This window comes from Zootermopsis nevadensis, unplaced genomic scaffold (genome assembly GCF_977971745.1).
Source record: "Zootermopsis nevadensis isolate Lab colony 2312 unplaced genomic scaffold, Znev_1.0 Znev_ptg000021l, whole genome shotgun sequence".
Taxonomy (NCBI): domain Eukaryota; kingdom Metazoa; phylum Arthropoda; class Insecta; order Blattodea; family Termopsidae; genus Zootermopsis; species Zootermopsis nevadensis.
In genome coordinates, this window is record NW_028259153.1 from 1,295,144 (window position 1) to 1,314,714 (window position 19,571).

Below are 19,571 nucleotides of genomic sequence, written 5' to 3' on the forward strand. Positions count from 1 at the left end.
GGAGGTTCAAGGTATTTATGAGGGCTAAAGATGCATGATGGAAAGCCTTCTAAAGAAACTGCAGGAGCACACTGAGAAACAAGGCAGACATTACAAAAATGCCTTTGTATAATATGTTAATAACGTGTTGAAATCAACAATACAGAGCGTTTTACTGTAGTTATAACACTTGAGAATCCATCAGTCTACCATGCTGCACCCTGTGCAAGGGAATTAAACAGAAATGAACGACACCAGAAAAAACTTCGTACAAAGACATTAAACAGTAAAATAGTCTTTCAGTACTTTGAATAAAATATAACCAAAGATCATGTAATCAATCCATCCCTTCCATACCCCCCAAAACAATCAATTAAAAGTTTATTTCCACACAAGAAAAGAGATAAAGAACCTTGTAAGACTTGAGGTTCTCACAGCGGTGAGTATGAAGATATCCGTCTTCTGGGTTATTGCGCTGTGTAGTCTGGTCGATGTTAACCAACGTTTCAGAGGTCATACTGCCTCCGTCATCGCCCTGATGACGGAGGCAGTATGACCTCTGAAACGTTGGTTAACATCGACCAGACTACACAGCGCAATAACCCAGAAGACGGATATCTTCATAAAGAACCTTGTTCAAAGACAAGAGAAGGCAACAAGTAAAACTCTGTCCTAATCTCATCCTGCCTCCAGTGATGGATATTAATTTCATCAGTTGTGACATCAATTCTTTCACTTCATGGTTCTCGCATACAAAAGTGAGCCTTAACTATATGAAGAGACTCAGTTTTCAGTGACTTCCAATCAAATAACAGCTACCATTACTACTACTCTGACCCAGGTTAATTGCTTATGGAGTAACTGTAGAATGCCAGGTTCTGAAACAGCGTTCTAATGTTTCAAAAGTACTTTGACTCTAAGTTAATGAGTGACAGCTACTACTGACATGATCTTTGCATCAGTTTGTATGATCCAGGTGTAATGCATGCTCTACTGTTCACAACTGTATTACGATTTATCAGATAATTAACAAATTCTGAGATACTGATCAGTACCCACATACAAACATGTACTGTTCTACTTTATAGACACTTGTTTCTGTAACTCAGAACACACACAAAGGAGTTGTGCAAATGAAATACTTCAGTAAACCATAGCTACAGTTTGACAAACAACTCTAAACTCGTAGTTTAAATGCGTCATGTTTGTGCTTAATTCAGTAGTATATTTATTTATTTCCGTCAGTACACAAACTTAGTTGTTAAAGATTTCTGTCTTCTGGGTTATTGCGCTGTGTAGTCTGGTCGATGTTAACCAACGTTTCAGAGGTCATACTGCCTCCGTCATCAGGGCGATGAATATGCCAATAGGGTGTGAGGAGTTGGATTTATAGGCAGGGAAGTGAAAGGTGTAGCCTGCCCCGAGCCAATGGGAGCAGGTATGGGAGTGGACCAATGGTAGCACGTGGGCGAGAGTGGGACTGCTTATAAATCCTGACGGAGGCAGTATGACCTCTGAAACGTTGGTTAACATCGACCAGACTACACAGCGCAATAACCCAGAAGACAGAAATCTTCATATTCACCGCTGTGAGAACCTCAAGTCTTACTTAGTTGTTAAAATTGGTGTTATTAAAGCTAAAACTTTAAAATTTGGCGCTTATCATCGCTATTACGATGTTACAATTTTAGCGCACATTATTTTATTTCACAACATGTTTCAATGCAATGTGTTATAAATATATTCTATTTTCCAAACTCTTTTTCATATAAATAATAAATAATTCGAATGTTAAATAATTGTTTCACAGACTACAGAACAACGAATCTAAAAAATACAAAAAACAAGACGAACAACAAAAAGAAACAACCTACAAAAATGAAAGCTACAAAACAAACAAATCAACGATAGTTGCATTAATAAATATACATTAGTTTTAAAAGACGAAAAATAGCCTGAAGATGATGCGGTTGCATTGAAACATGTTGTGAAATAAAATAATGTGCGCTAAAATTGTAACATCATAATAGCGATTATAAGCGCCAAATTTTAAAGTTTTAGCTTTAATAACACCAATTTTAACAACTAAGTTTGTGTACTGATGGAAATAAATAAATATACTACTGAACTCTAAACTCATTGAAAGACTGCCAAGGATGAAAAAACTGTGATTAAATCACAACTTGTGACAAGAAAATGGTGTCTGTATGGTTTTCATTACTGAAAACAAATTGTAGAATTAGCTGCATCTATCAAAACAGCAATATTAACTCGATACATAACGAGCCACATTTGATAATGTTATGTTAATCACTGCTGAACCTGTGTTCATGTTAAGTATATAGTTCCGCCTGAAACTTCCAACATAAACGTCGGTTTCATAGGAAGAATGTTCTCGAAGGGTCTGATTTCATATTGTGCACCAAAATAAAATACAGTAAGAAATCAAAGAATATTTGTAATGATAACATTAATGAAGATGTAACACGCCCAATATAAGGCATATAAAATTCCTTTAACTTCAAAAGGAACCAAGAATTTGACTGAAATATTATTAACTTAAGAAAATTTCATAACAAATATTTTGTGTATGACAAATCAAATGTGATTTGTTTGATGAACAATTTCATTTTCTGTTTTTTGTCCTCGTAGTAATTAAAGACATAAAATGTAATCCAAGAGTCAGCCTACATTTTCTATGGCAATGATAAGAGGATAGGGAAAGTTTTAAAAAATCTAGAGAAGCCACTATAATTTTTGCTACTATAATGTGAAAATTGCTCACCAATTTCTATTTGCTAGATATGTAAACTGAGAAGGAGAATATATAAAACTACTATGTCATCTTACTGTTGTTGTTATTTTTACATTCCAATTCTTCTGTACTGATACCATAAACATTCTTTTATTGCTCATGTGAGATGTACAATAAAGCAATGGCAGGGAATGCCACATTCTAGAAGAAAATTCCCTGTGATGAATATGAAACCTAGTTGGAAAATATTTACTACTGGGTAATGTCTTAACAACAAACAATTTAAAATGTAAGACGTGTTCGTATTTTCCATTATTTTATGTTATATTCTTTGGCTTTATCCAAGTGGTCCATAGTCACGATTACATGCACTGCAGATACTGCCTTACACTGTAAGATATGTTATGTTTAATGTACTTTAAGAAATGTTTGTTTCTCAACTTGTTTACACATTGAATAAAAATTTTGTAAGACTTGAGGTTCTCACAGCGGTGAGTATGAAGAATCCTGTCTTCTGGGTTGTTGCGCTGTGTAGTCTGGTCGATGTTAACCAACGTTTCAGAGGTCATACTGCCTCCATCATCAGGGCGATGAATATGCCAATAGGGTGTGAGGAGTTGGATTTATAGGCAGGGAAGTGAAAGGTGTAGCCTGCCCCGAGCCAATGGGAGCAGGTATGGGAGTGGACCAATGGTAGCACGTGGGCGAGAGTGGGACTGCTTATAAATCCAACTCCTCACACCCTATTGGCATATTCATCGCCCTGATGACGGAGGCAGTATGACCTCTGAAACATTGGTTAACATCGACTAGACTACACAGCGCAATAACCCAGAAGACAGAAATCTTCAATAAAAATTTTCTTATCCAAGAAAATTTTTATTCAATTGACTCTTCACCATCGTCAAGAAGTTTTAGATTGTTTACACATCTTATTCTACTACGCATATCAATCTATAGTTAAATATGGAAGACTGCAAGTTCCATACCTTACTCCCACCTTTACTTCTTGGTGTTACAAAATCTCAGAATTAATATGACTCAGCCAATGTAATTTATATCTCAACAAACTGTGCCTAAAATATCATCTGACATTATAGTCTCACCAACATTTGTCTTGTAAAATCCATCTTTCCATTAAGTTTCTTCATGCAAATGTTAATTTACAATTCAGTGTGTAATTAAACCCTGATTTAAACTGATAATATTCCTTGTACTCACTTTGGATGTCAGCCATGAAGATCTCTCTTAATGCTACGAATTCTTCTTCAGATGACGAGCCTGCGCTGCCAAAGCTATCATTTTCTGGCCAAACCTCCCTGTAATCAGATTTTATAAGGTTAAGCAATAACAATAAAATAATAGTTAAAACAAAGCATGAAGAAGGACAACTTAGGCCGACCCAGACTGACATATTATGGGTACTTGGGGGGCTCTTCCTATAAGGAGATGCAACATTAACCTCCATCTTATGCAAAGTATAAAAATGTGTGGAGCTATACATGCACATCTTCTTGGCAAAGTGCTTAATTAACTCATCTGTGTACCTTTCAAACTCAAGGACTGTTCTCTGGAATTACCATTTACATACAGTGTTTCTAATGGTAAGCATAATTATGCACAGATTGCTAACCTTCCCTCAAGACAGATTTGTTGTATATCAGCCTAAAATGAAATCTAAATGCACCACTAACCAAATGAGTTCAGGGAAAACTTATTTATGCTAATATTATCTTCTAATTTTCTTACTTACCAGTGGTACGCGTACCATAGGTTGAGAAACGCTGCTCTAGAGTGAGTCATTGAGCCTGTTTTGCACAAGTGCAAATACCATGCAAGGAGTGTACTGTGGGGCTCTGTATTGATGTTTGAAGCGCACCACAAAAATACAAAATGTGACGCATTGAGTGCTGGTAGGTTTTGAAACCAGAAGAAATCTCACGAAACAGGTATGTAAAAGAAAATTTAATACGTTTTGGAATGTGTTCCACTGAGAGACAAAGCACAGCGTACGAGTCTCTTGTGTAATGGGGTACTAGAATCTAAAAGCTCTGCACACGGTTCTCACATAAGATAAAAGTTAAAGGTAGAATTTGTTTCCAGACCAAAGAAAGAACAAATGGTATACAATACAGATCTACAAACTGTGTGATGCAAATGAATATTCATGACATGAAATTTTACGACAGTTGCATACACATATATACACCTCGGAATGGAAAGAACTTTCACGATAAAGAAAGGAGAGTAGCCAGACAAAAATTCACTAACCACTAGTTTAATTTCTTATTTAAACGATTTAATTGTACTTTTATTTTAATTTCAATATAAGTGGACAGATAGCTCATTCTTACGTACCCTATATGATTACTTCAGAAGTTCAGAACTTCATATATTCTGTGTAATAACTACTTAGTATGTCTTTAAATAAATAGAAAACATTTAAAAGAACAAGCTAGGCCTATCCCATTTCAGATTATTACATTTAAGGAAATTGAAGCAAAAATACCTTGAGGAACGAAGTAGACCTACTGCTTCCTCAAACTCTTGATTACGAAGAAGTGTCTGAATCTTACACATGGCGTCAACCCTGGAATAAATATACACAATAGTATTAAGCACATTTCAGCATCTACACATATTTCTCTGTCACATGCTTATGTCAAGAACACAATATTCATCACATAATGTAAATGAGACGGACAGCAGGAAAATGGAACGGACCGGTAAAATCAACAGTTCCCTCTCTCAGCACCCAACCATTATTTAGGATCATCCCAAGGAGACATACGTTACAAAATCACTAAACAAAGGTGTAATAAAACACAATGGGTGCAAACGAAACAAACAAAATACTGTATTCAGCCAAATACATGATGACCCACCGTCACAATCTTAAATTTTCTAGAAAATACCAAAAATTCTCATTGGTCTGGTTATTATGTCACTTACTTTTGCACATCCATGTCTCTGTCAGAAGCTGCATCGAAAGGTATGACATCACTTGGAACATTCACATCATTCTGAAGTACAGCAGAAATCTGTGGTCCAAATTCATCCCACAGCTCTTCAGTACTTCGACGGTGTGCTGATTCCTGGGGTATCGCTTTTGATTCTAAAATATTAAAAAGTATACACAAAATTATATACCTTTAACAGTGTAAAAACACACCATTAAGTTTCACACTATAGTGTCTATAAACAGTCACATACCAGATTTCCGTCTTCTGGGTTGTTGCGCTGTGTAGTCTGGTCGATGTTAACCAACGTTTCAGAGGTCATACTGCCTCCGTCATCAGGGCGATGAATACTACACAGCGCAACAACCCAGAAGACAGAAATCTTCATACTCATTGCCCTGATGACGGAGGCAGTATGACCTCAGAAACGTTGGTAAACATCGACCAGACTACACAGCGTAACAACCCAGAAGACAGAAATCTTCATACTCTGATGACGGAGGCAGTATGACCTCTGAAACGTTGGTTAACATCGACCAGACTACACAGCGCAACAACCCAGAAGACAGAAATCTTCATACTCATCGCCCTGATGACGGAGGCAGTATGACCTCTGAAACGTTAGTTAACATCGACCAGACTACACAGCGCAACAACCCAGAAGACAGAAATCTTCATACTCATCGCCCTGATGACGGAGGCAGTATGACCTCAGAAACGTTGGTAAACATCGACCAGACTACACAGCGTAACAACCCAGAAGACAGAAATCTTCATACTCTGATGACGGAGGCAGTATGACCTCTGAAACGTTAGTTAACATCGACCAGACTACACAGCGCAACAACCCAGAAGACAGAAATCTTCATACTCATCGCCCTGATGACGGAGGCAGTATGACCTCTGAAACGTTGGTAAACATCGACCAGACTACACAGCGCAACAACCCAGAAGACAGAAATCTTCATACTCTGATGACGGAGGCAGTATGACCTCTGAAACGTTCGTTAACATCGACCAGACTACATGACGCAACAACCTAGAAGACGGAAATCTTCATACTCACCGCTGTGAAAACCTCAAATCTTACAGAAAGCTAAACATTCTGTCATGCAAAGTAGGAATATAAAAATGCAGTGTCTGAACTGTTTTTAATTGTCTCTGAAGTTCAAACTGAACTCCAAACATTTCATCATTTTTACAACTAAGTCTGAGAAAATGTGTGCTCACTGTATATCTGCATCCACTCTCTTTAATAATCCTACTACAAGCCAGATACATATAAAGTTCAATATATAGACTCTGATGCCTAGTCACAAGCATTAACCTCAGTACTCGATGGAGATCAGTGTTTATCGTCCCACTGCCAAGTACTCGCGGGACAGGTGGTTTGGTGACTCAGAACAAGGAAGAGAAATCATAGCCTACATTCAGCTCGTGCTGTCCTAGTCCACAACAACAGATACAAGTTCGCTAAATTCTACTACACTACTAATTTGTGTTTGTGTGTTGAAAATTAACATTAATTTTGAAGTCAACTGGCCAATTTCAAGTAGTAAACACTGGTGCCACCAAATATAATTTATCATTGCTATCGATCATTTGTAATGTTATCACTGGGATCTTTGCAGCATATTCTGTAGCCACTGACAGTACAGTGGTGGCTACCCATGACATGGACACTGCCATGTACCACCCTAGCGAGGTACTTCGCTGCCATCATCTGACAAATACCCTTAACCATTAGGTCACCACTAATAAACTATCCATTAATTATAATAGAATGGAAACATTCATTAGCCCTGTCTTGAGTCAGAATCATAACTACATGCTGCATCTATCTGCCTTGCACAGGGTGGGAAAGGAACATAATGAGATTGAGATAAGGGTAGGAGTATCACTATACTGCCAAACTTTGGTATAGTGACCACAACGTAACTCTGAGCTTACCGACCATTACAAATACATAAGTGGGCGGAACCACAAAGGGACAGCACATAGAGAGACAACCCAGTCCCATCTTGTTTCCTGTAAGATGTGAAAATATTACGTTTAGGCTATAGAAGCATCTCGTGCAGATTAAGGTGTGTGCATATATTGCTAATATTGTATTGTTCCTTTTGCTCACAAAAAACAGTGTAGCCAGAGTATGAAAATGCCATCAGCTATGTTGATATAAAAAAGGGAAAAAAGTTTTCAGTTACACTATACATGCTCAGACTTTGCTGTCTTGCTCCCCCTTACCCTTTCCATCTTACAGCTGAAGTTCAGTTATTTTTCTTTCAGTCTACATCCTGTATCGGAACAGTTCTATTACTACACAACACATAAAATGATGTAAAACAAGAGAAAAATCACTTAATTTGGGGGCAACAGCTGATTACATACATGTCCATTATTTTGTAAAATCAAGCATAATTTGAAATACTGCTCATCAAATCACAAAATCTATTCACAATTAAACAGATAACCCATATCATGGTCTCTCACTCAAGAGGGAGGAACACAGATTGCAGGTGTTTGAGAATCGGGTGTTGAGGAGGATATTTGGGCCTAAGAGAGAAGACGATGGGGCGTGGAGAAAACTGCATAATGACGAGCTTAAAAATCTGTACTCCTCCCCCAATATTGTCAAGGTGATTAAGTCGAGAAGAATGAGATGGGCGGGGCATGTAGCGCACATGGATCGGACAAGAGGTGTGCACTGGGAAGCCTGAGGGGGAGAGACCTCTGGGGAGACCTAGACGTAGATGGGAGGATAATCTCAGGCGGGATCTATGGGAGACAGGAGTTGAAGGAGACTGGATTTTGTTGGCCCAGGACAGGGTCCGGTGGAGGGCTTTGGTTAATTCGGTGATGAACCTTCGGGTTCGGTAAGCCATCTGGTTAGTTAGTTAGTTAACCCATATCATCATCACTGGATATCCTACATCTTGTATCAATATGAAGAGAAGTCCATGGTTAGCAGACACAACTTTACTCTAAAATGGATACTACCATAAGCAAGTACGATTCACTTACAGATCCCAAATTGCTATGGACAGGGTTAGCAAGTTCTTTTTCAAAGTGTGGGTCATTCCATGTGAAGTCAATAAATGTGTGTTGTATCTATCCAAGAGTTTAATGATGTGAGACTCCTTACGAAAAAGTGCACAAGCACACCATGAAACTGATTTCCAAGAGCAATAAGGCAAATATACTCAGTAAGTATCCTTACAGGCCAACAACTTTCTGGTGCACGCAACTAATGCTTTTAGAATTATGGCAGACTAAACCTTGGGAAAAATTACATAGTGCCGGTTTCTATACAATACGTCGTTATCAAAAAGGAAGTGTATGTTCAAAGTTAATTCACAGAAAACTCTCAAAATGAACACTACTTCTGAAGGGACTACACTGCTTACACACAAAGTTGTACAGATTTTGGTGTTCTTATGTGCAACTATTTTTCCAAAATTAGTTGAACTGAGGTGGAAGGATGCGCGTATGTGATCAGTTATTTCTATTAGAATATCTCCCTCAACTATACTTCGCAACATAACTATTAAAAAAAATGCTAGATTTCTAAAATAAAGGTATGCAGAATGTCTAATCTAAACCTAGATTCTTTTTTTGGAACAAAAAACTTAAAATGTTGAATATTATTCCTTCTTAACCTGAAGTGAGAATGTAAAAAGTGTAAGAGAAATACTCATCACAATAAGAGTTTATATGTGCACCTGAAAAATTAAAAGCTTCCAATAAACTTTTGAGTTTCTCAGTCTCGATGTACACACGTATCTGCAGAGAATATCCAATACTCACTTTTCTTCTTGTATTTTCTAGAAACGGTGCGTTTCTGGACAACAATGCTACGATTTGAACTGAAATGTTCCAGTAATTTCAAAAAGATGTGAGCTGTTTCTATGAGATCCTTCAAGTAGGACCTGCAATACAAAACAAAAGAAGCCAACATTACTATTATTATTATTATTATTCAGTGTTCTGTCTGACGACAGGTCCATATGAACAGGATCCTTCCATCCTTTTCTCGGACTGGGACCTGTTCATATACGTTCTTGGCAGATGATCCAGAAGTGGTTTGCCATTGCCTTCTTCTGTGTGTGAATGGAGTAATTGTTGGGATGCCACGGAGGAAAACTCTGTGTTGCCTACTCCACGGCCTTGCCCAACACAAGTTATAAATTCCAACCCGAGACCCCAGGATTACAAGGCCAGCGTTCTAACCGCTAGACCACCTCATCTTATTATTATTTAGTGTTCTGTCTGACGACAGGTCCATATGAACAGGATCCTTCCATCCTTTTCTCGGACTGGGACCTGTTCATATACGTTCTTGGCAGATGATCCAGAAGTGGTTTGCCATTGCCTTCTTCTGTGTGTGAATGGAGTAATTGTTGGGATGCCACGGAGGAAAACTCCGTGTTGCCTACTCCACGGCCTTGCCCAACACAAGTTATAAATTCCAACCCGAGACCCCAGGATTACAAGGCCAGCGTTCTAACCGCTAGACCACCTCATCTTGTTATTATTTAGTGTTCTGTCTGACGACAGGTCCATTGTTCTGCCCAAAAAGAGTTCGCCAATTTTCCCTATTCTCAGCTTCTCATTTTAACTCCTGAAACTTCATCTTCTTTCCTTGTTTAAGATCGCCAACATTACAACTATAAAATGCTAAAATATCTATGCTGTCAGTAGATACTATCTTGGGGAGAAGAAAAAGAAGAAGAAACAGCAGCAAAGGTTTGCCTATAGTAGATTAAGTGACAAATGTGGCACATTTTTTATTAGATAGTTTCTTCTCTCATCTACACTGACAAAATGATCCGACACAACAAGTAATTTTCTTGGCAAGTTTTGACGTGGGGTAATTACACCAAAACAGATGAGTAGCTCACAAATAGAACTAGGAGAAATAAAAATTGTCATCTTCATGCGTGGAAAAATGTGGTTTCAAAATTACATAAGTTTTAGCATATATAATCTCTACTAAATTCTGTTCAATAAAACCAAAATTATATGTGGACAGAGCAACAGGCCACAGACAACGAAAGAGGTTAAGGAAGTACTTCCATTCCAGGTTATTACAGTACTTACTTACGATAATTTACACACCTTTTAATACAAAAATCCCTCTATGAAGGTGTGATGTGTCTGATCATTCCAATTCATAAAGAAGAAGATAAAACAGAATGCAGACATTACAGACAGATTATAAAGCTTAAAACTATTTAAAAATATATATGAGAATCATAAATATGAAAGTCAGACAACAGGTGTAAAATAAAATCTGAGAACCATATGGTTAACGTCATTTTCACAATCAGCGAGATCTCTAGAAAACATTTACTTATCATTTATTTAATCACAATGTCAGTCATCCAGCATAAAATGATAGATAATTAATAAATTGGAAAGGATATTGAAAGATGTGCCCATGGTACATAACTACAAGAGATCACTATCAGGATAGCACATCTCTGGGTCAGGATTAGAATCTGGGACGTCTTAAATAAGAATCAGGATTAAAAACAACTTGGATCTGCAAAGACACGCTATTCATGAAGCACATGGTTAACACAATCACACAGGAGATATCGGAAGCACTGTACAGGTAAAATGTATTAAATGAACTCTGACAGAATAAAGAACACGTACCAAAATAATGTGGGCATTAACAGCAAAAAATCTCAAAGTTTCCTAACATATAAAGGGGTTAGACAAAGAGAAATGTTTTTCTCTCCACAGCTATTACTAAACGAGATAACAAGCACATCAACAGAATGATAAGAGAGAATATTACCAATAATTATGGTACACGCAGATGACATAGTGACGCACAAATTAAAATGGAAATGTTAAAAAAGAAAATACAGGAAAAATAAAAGATGCAGCCAAAATTAACCAGTTTCTGAAAGATACATTTAAGAACTGAGATATCCCAAAAAGGTGTGGGGAACATACGCACGTTATAACAGTTTTCAGCGGAATTGGTGGCTGAAGCACGCACCAATCACATATACAGACAGGTGGGGTGAACATATGCACGAAGTGTTCTTAACTTATGTTAAAGCGTAAAGGACACCTAAAAATACAATTGGAGAAAATAAAAAACCAAAATACTAGAGAGTATTTGAAGCTTTAAAAGAGAATTGAACAAATAAAAGCATGGAATGATATGGACACATTTTAAGAATGAACACAGGTACTCAACGTAACAGTAAAAGGGTAATGGGAAAAAACAAGCAAGGAAAGATGTCACACTTGAAGAAGTACGATCACGGAATAAAACTAAAGAGGAGGAGCTGTGGGAAGAGAGGACGGACATGATATGGAAGGGCTTGGTTGCCCAGTTAATGAGATACAACTGGCAGTATACACTGTTTATACGACAACTGCAAAACTTACTTTGTGAACTTAACCTCATCAAAATTGAGAAGCAACATCAGAATCAGCTCCCGATATTCAACTACATAGAAAATGTTGTTCTTGATGACTTTTGATGATTCCCGTACTGTTGAGTTGTCAGATTTGTCCATAGCTGTCAATGTCATCAGCAATTCCTGCGATACAATTCAGAAGTAAAATATTTCATTTACAGAAAACATGTTTTTGTATAAATATAAACAAGAAATTCTGAGAAGAACTCAGCACACCTAATTCTCTTTAAATGCTTTAATCTATACTGTGAGATGAGCAGGAACTATACATTAAACAACATATAAATCTGTTTCCTAGTTCTGCGCAAATTTTCAGCATAACAGACCTTCTGAGGGACTTGCCACATAAAACCTACATAGAATGAACCATCGCCACACTTACGATGTTTTAAATTTAAAAAAATATTTCCTAAAAAATTTGTAAAATACACAATATTTCAATACAAAATTTCACATGTAGTGCTCCAAAAGTTTTTCAGCGTTACTAGCAAAAGACACATAAATGCTAAACAGAGATTTTTAAGGAGTCAATACGTTGTTTCATAATCCACAGGATTTATGCATTAACAAAGGTTGCATCCATTTCATAGAACTATTGCCACACTATATTTAAAGGCCCAACATTATATAATAATGGTGTTTCTACCATCTCAGAAGTTCACATGGCTACAATGTTGGTAATACTGATGACAGGAAATGAAGAGGTACAACGGTGGGTTATCCTTTGGCAGCATGACATTTATATAAAATTTAATGAAAGTCTGTCAACTGGACCCAAAATTATTTACGAGGCAGACATGAGAAACAAAACATAATTATGGTAATTCCCAATGAGAGCAATTAGAAATAAACAATAATCAGAATTTCTAACCATCATCATTATCAATGAAGTTCAATAACAACAATAACATTATTATTAATGTGGTGCACTAACAGCCAAAGGGACAATTCCAGATACAGCACAAAAGAGCAGTTTTATTTATTATTTATTTAGTGTTCTGTCTGACGACAGGTCCATATGAACAGGATCCTTCCATCCTTTTCTCGGACTGGGACCTGTTCATATACGTTCTTGGCAGATGATCCAGAAGTGGTTTGCCATTGCCTTCTTCTGTGTGTGAATGGAGTAATTGTTGGGATGCCACGGAGGAAAACTCCGTGTTGCCTAGACCACGGCCTTGCCCAACACAAGTTATAAATTCGGGCACCGCCGGGAATCGAACCCGAGACCCCAGGATTACAACCGCTAGACCACCGTGGCGGTAATGTACAAACAGTAGTAAGAAAAAAAAAAAAAATAATAATAATATATACATACAGTAATATTTATTACATAATCATATTAAACAAAAAAATAATATAAAAAATGCTATCAACAAAAGAAAATGGTTAAAGAAGGATTAAGTGCAACCACCTTACTTACTCCACGGAGCCAAGCCCTTCCTGAGAAACCAACAATCCCTAAGCCACTCAAGAAGTTCCCAACATTTTATGGAACCCAATGGTTCATTACCGTGTTCACAAGAGTCCGCCACTGGTCCCTATCCTGAGCTCAATGATCCAGTCCACATCACCCCATCCCATTTTTCTAAGATTCATTTTAATATTGTTCTCCCACCTACATCTATGTCCTCCTAGTGGTCTTTCCTTCTGGCTTTCCCACAAAAACCTTGTATACATTCCTCTTCTCACCCACCTCATCCTCCTTGATTTAATTATAATTGGTGATGAGTACAACTTACGAAGCTTCTCATTATGCAACTTTCTCCACCCTCCTATTAATTCATCCCTCTTAGGTCCACATACTGATATTTCCCTTCACAGACAAATATTTCTTTTACCTGATAAGCCCTGAGAGCGAGATGCATCCTTCGTGACCACAGTAGTGTCTTCTTCTTGTCAGAAGTTAACATGTCGTAGCAATTCTCAAGCTGAGTCTGAACAAAGTGGAATGTTTGAACTGATATGGTTTCACTGCAACAGTTAAGTAATGTAATAGAAACATTAGAAGCAATACAGTATGGTTCACATTCCTATTTAACATTATCAGGTAATCAACCACTCTAGGGTGTATGCCATGTCCACATGTCAGGCACTACTTTTAATGCAGGGGGTACGACATTTTCACATCATGCCCAATCCTCTGCTTAGCCGCAGCATATATGACAATTTTTGGTTACATAAACACACACTGGACTCATTATTCTTTCTTCTTAGTTCCGATTAGCGTAAGGTGTTTAGAAGCCTTTCAGTGTTATGGCGGGACCTAGCGATAATATATGATTAGATGATGAAATTTACAATAATCTATGGAACTAAGATAACTTTGGTGATATTAGTGATAATGACAGTGATATGGTTGTGAAATTTTTGTGTGATAGAAAAAAAAAATGACAGTTCTAATGATGATGACTGTGAAATGCACCATGATCGATGGACAAAGGTAGGGTTGAGAAACCACATACTCTATTTAAATCTGACAATAAAAGTTATTTTACCAGAGGGAAATATTAGAAATGCCTATATTTTCAAAACTATTTCCTGAGAGAAGGTTTCACTTTCTACTCAAGTTTTTAATTTCCTAAAAATTACGAAGAAACCACAAGCAATTCTAGGAGGTTGTACAAACTGAAACTTACACTATAAAATTTGAATGACAGGTTTGGGAGTGCATACACTCTAAAGCGTGAAATGTCAATGGATGAGTCGCTGATGACAAGGAAAGGATGGTTATCTCTGAAGGTATACATCAAAATGAGCTAGATTTGGAATAAGTCATTTGAACTGTGTAAAACTAAATTAAGTTATGTGAGGAATTTTATATACTAAGGAAATAAGTCTCATGATTCAAAAGTAACATTCGAACTGATGGTCACCTTTCTCAGTCAGGGATACTATGAGACCACGAACAAATGGTTTTAAAGTCGTGATCTGTATAGTAAGCTATACAGCAAAAAGACTGATGTCATGGAAAAATTGCATCAATTCAGGAAGCGCCTCTTGAAATAAAAAGTCAAAATTTAAAAAGGAGAAAATGTGCCAGTATACCAGGACAAACAAAGATATGAGTATCACTCAAGACAAAAAATATGTTCAAACTAGATTTCAAGATCAAGACATCAGGAAGCCCAGAGTAGACGTTGACTATGATTCGATGACGAGAAAAGTGGATATGAGTGACGCTTAGTTGGTTAGCTACTGTAGCACTAGAAAACAGTTAAAATGTACTATCCCAAACACTATTGGAATTTGATTTACAACTATTGCATCAAATCATATTTCTTGTACAAAACAACGAAAGGCAATATTACTAAATGGTAGTCCCAATATAGACTTACAGAGAAGTTGATTTTGGAGTACCACAGAGATGAAGTGAGACCCTTAGGTAGAACCTCAAAGACTGCCCCACCAACTATAACATATGCAACTAGGTTACATTGCTCCTATAGCTTCCAAGCTGAACCCATGCGGGTGCTACAGATATTTCAAGGAACAATTACTCAGTTCATGTTATCAGTGAGCCACACATCAAACTCTGTAATTTCAATCAGTGCATGCTACGATTTGTGTTGACTCAACTTCTACGCGCTAAGATATCAAGGTCGCATAATATTCCAAAATCTAAACATCCTCTATTTGTAAGGTTAATTCAGTTGAACTTCCACCCACTTCAAATCTAAACATTAGACTGAAGAAATGACTGCATAATGAACTGTATGATTCAGAAATTCATCAGTGACAGCTTTATCCAAACTAAAATCTGTGTCATTGGCATAATGACCAGGAATAAAGCTAATAGAACTCAACCTTTCTAAACAAATAATTAAATGTTATGCAAGGGCTACATGAACAGAAATACCTGGAGAGTTTCGAAATGTGGTGTTGGAGAAGAATAGAGAAGATCAGGTGGACGGATCGAGTGACCAACGAAGAAGTATTGAGGAGAGTCAATGAGCAAAGAAGCATTCTGCAGGCGATTACACGAAGGAAAGCTAACTGGCTGGGACATATTATGAGAAGGAATGGATTAATGAGTGATATCATCGAAGGCCAGGTTGAAGGAAAGAGAGGACTAGGAAGAAGACGGATACAGCTAACCGACGACCTTAAACAAGGAAAGAAGATGACGTTCCAGGAATTAAAGCGAGAAGCCGAGAATAGGGACAACTGGAGAGCTCTTTTTGGGCAGAGCAATGGACCTGTCGTAAGACAGAACACTAAATAATAATAATAAGGGCTACATATATGGAAATTGGGGTACATGATCTGTGACAATTGGTCTTTTATTCATTGATTGGTTCATATTTTTATCAATAAAATGGCAGAGATAAAGACATTTTAAAGATGATCAAAAGAGACTTAAAGGTTAAAATTAAATTCTTTCACTACATACTTAAATGATGTTAGAAATAATTAGCCCACTGCAGGAGATAAAACAGAAATGCACCACTTGGGCGGTTAAGCACTTTAAAAATATACATAACAAGAGGGAAACAACAGTGAGTGAAACTTTACTGACAAATCACATGCAACATCACTGAAGGTGGCAAATGCGTTTCGGCACACTTCTGATTTCATGCGCCTCTCACACGAATGCTAGCATGGTCTACATTTAAAGACAAAATAATATAAAAAAATAACAAATCAAACGACAGTGAACATACCTGACAAGTTTAACTTGGAATTTGTATTTCCTGTTGAATTCCATAAAAAACTTCATAGCCCACAGATAGTATGATTCATCATTAGCATGTACTTTTGCTCGAACCAGTCCATCCTGAGACGGGGAGAGAAAAGAAAACAAAAAAACACAGCTGCTCAGAAATTCTTAGAAATGGGGCATTTCATAATTTGGCATTCACACATATTATTAACTCCTTAAACCCTCCACATTTACCCAACTACAATACAACTCTCATTCACATTGGAAAAATGTGACTCTTTGTCATTCCTGTTCACATTATATGAGCTTCCTGCACTAAATTAATGTTGGAATGTTAAATGCATAAGCAGGATGAGGTTTTCATGGCAATGAGTATTAAGATGGCTGTCTTCTGAATTATAGTTGAGTGGTGACTGGTAGAAGTTTCAGAGGTCCTTGCTGCCTACATCAGCAGGGCAATAACTCACTGTACTGATGATGGAGGCCATCTTTGTACTCACTGCCATGAAAGCCTCAAATCATACTTAGTTTTCACTTTATTTACATGCACATACACGCAATATAAAATTATAACAACATCGTCACATTTTCGAGGTGTTAGACCCCAGGTCTTCATGCCAGGCTGTGTTCATTTTCCAGGCATGTACTGTTTTGGATAAAACCTCCCTTTGAAACCAATTGTGACCTTGTCTACTACCAGATCACGAGATGGAATGTAGATACTGGGCAATCTCTACAAACCATCTTAGTGACACAGCCCTTCTTACAACGGTAACACATGATAATCACTAGGTAACCTAAAGCAAGTAATAGTCTCTTAAACCAAACTACAGTAAATTAGCAATTACTCCTAATGAAAATATCAACCAATATCAGATCATCCGACTGATATATCCTTTTATCACTATAAATACAATAATCTACTACTGACAGATCCATAGATCCACTGAATGCCTGGCTTTTTGCTTAGCTTTGTGACAAAATAGGCAGTGATCACACACACAGGTCCTATTTCAAAATTCAACTCCCCTGTTTGAACACTTTTAAGTTTTTCTGGTGAAATAACCAACATGTTAGACTGCACGCATGACTGAAAATGGCTATGTAAATTAGCACACGCTGCAGATAATATGAATTACTGAATTTAGAAAAGACATCATGTAAAGATGGGAATTACTACAATACAGAGATGGTAGCCAGTAGCGCATACTGCACAAACCTCTATGGCCACCATATTAGGCATCGATTACTAAGAGAGTTAAACATATGACCAGGGCTCATCAACTGAATGGTATGTAATGGGGGTGTCTTGAAAATATGTTTTAACAATGAGCACTATTATATAATCTGGAAATGGTTTTGAAAATCTGCTTCTCAAAACACACATAAATATGATGATTTGTCAAAGCGTTTACAGTTTAAGGTGAGATTAGAAAATAATACAGAATGTCCCAAAAAGACATAGACACATATTAAATAAATAAAATAAAAACATTTTAATAACGTACACCATTATACACATCAGCAATGGCATTTAGTGAATTAGCAAAATCTAGTGTAGGCATTCAAAATGACCACCATTAGCTTCGTGGCACAGTTGACAGCGGTGAGGAGCTGACTGACAAGTGACCACCAGGGACGGCTCTGCAAGACCATGAAATTTCTTGCCAGAGCGCTTGAGGTGTTGCTGGCTTTGTGCTGTACAACACATCCTTCAAGTAACCCCACAAGGAAGTCAGGTGGGGTTAAATTTAGTAATCATGGGAGGTACTCAACAGATCCTACGCGTCATATCTATTGGTCGGAAAATGTGTCATCAAGACGGGCCCTGACAATGCTAATGTGGGGTGTCCCGTCTTGTTGATACCATGTCATCTCCATACAGCTGACAAATGGTGGGAAAGATGGATTCTTGAATGTGTATACATATTTTTAAGACATCCTGCATATATGAGCACCAATTACCTTCACATGATACATCAATGTGTTGTAGACTCCATTCAGGAACTCCACACAGAACTCCTTGAGCAACAGTCGAACACTAAACGCAGATCTCCGCTGTAACCCCCCACCTTTCATAGGGAGACGGTTCTTTGGTTTTCTCTGCCTAGTCTGCAAAAAACATACAAATGAGACGTACATCACATTAAGGCCAGTAATATTATTTATGCCACTGTCTTCAAATTTCTTCTCTTACTTAACATGGGAGACATATTATGAAGAAAATTTATTTTTAGTTAAAGTGAGTACAAGGCTCAATCCTTAATCAAAATTACAAAACATAACAAATTGCATGCAGCATAATTTGTTATACTTTCATACCCCAGTCTGCAATATTTTTGTATATGGGTTTGATTAATATTAGTAAGAAACAGTTATTTAAATAAATTAAAATACTTCACTTGTTAATAACATATTGTATAAAATTTTATTAGATAAATTGGTAAATCTCACTTGTCAATCATTATACTGCGTGAAAATATCACAACAGAACAAATTTAAATACATGTCACTGTTTTGCTATGTTGTGTAAAAAGAAGGCTGTAGATCAGTGAACACCTGAACATCATTCTCATAAGACATAAAATAAATAATTAAAAAAACCTTCAACATTATGTAAAACCGATTAATATGAAAGAAAGACAATTTTCATAATCTGTACTCTTCACCAAACATTCTTAGGATGATCAAGTCATGGAGGATGACATGGGTGGGCCATACAAAATTTTGTAGGAAAACCTGACAGGAAAATATGACTTAAAAGGTAACATTAA

The 19,571-nt window shown here is 37.1% G+C and overlaps 1 protein-coding gene across 2 annotated transcripts in view; it reads right to left on the reverse strand.

Moving 5' to 3' along the window:
* Positions 1 to 19,571, reverse strand: part of timeout (circadian regulator timeout) — a 71,195-nt gene that overhangs the window by 42,175 nt on the left and 9,449 nt on the right. For both annotated transcript variants that reach the window (XM_022068071.2, XM_022068069.2), the window contains 8 exons: positions 18,763 to 18,909; positions 16,799 to 16,911; positions 13,976 to 14,108; positions 12,103 to 12,257; positions 9,499 to 9,620; positions 5,687 to 5,849; positions 5,244 to 5,324; positions 3,956 to 4,053 (listed from right to left, as the gene is read on the reverse strand). In XM_022068071.2, the coding sequence (XP_021923763.2) occupies positions 3,956 to 4,053; positions 5,244 to 5,324; positions 5,687 to 5,849; positions 9,499 to 9,620; positions 12,103 to 12,257; positions 13,976 to 14,108; positions 16,799 to 16,911; positions 18,763 to 18,909 (1,012 nt within the window). The remainder of the gene's footprint in view (positions 1 to 3,955; positions 4,054 to 5,243; positions 5,325 to 5,686; positions 5,850 to 9,498; positions 9,621 to 12,102; positions 12,258 to 13,975; positions 14,109 to 16,798; positions 16,912 to 18,762; positions 18,910 to 19,571) is intronic.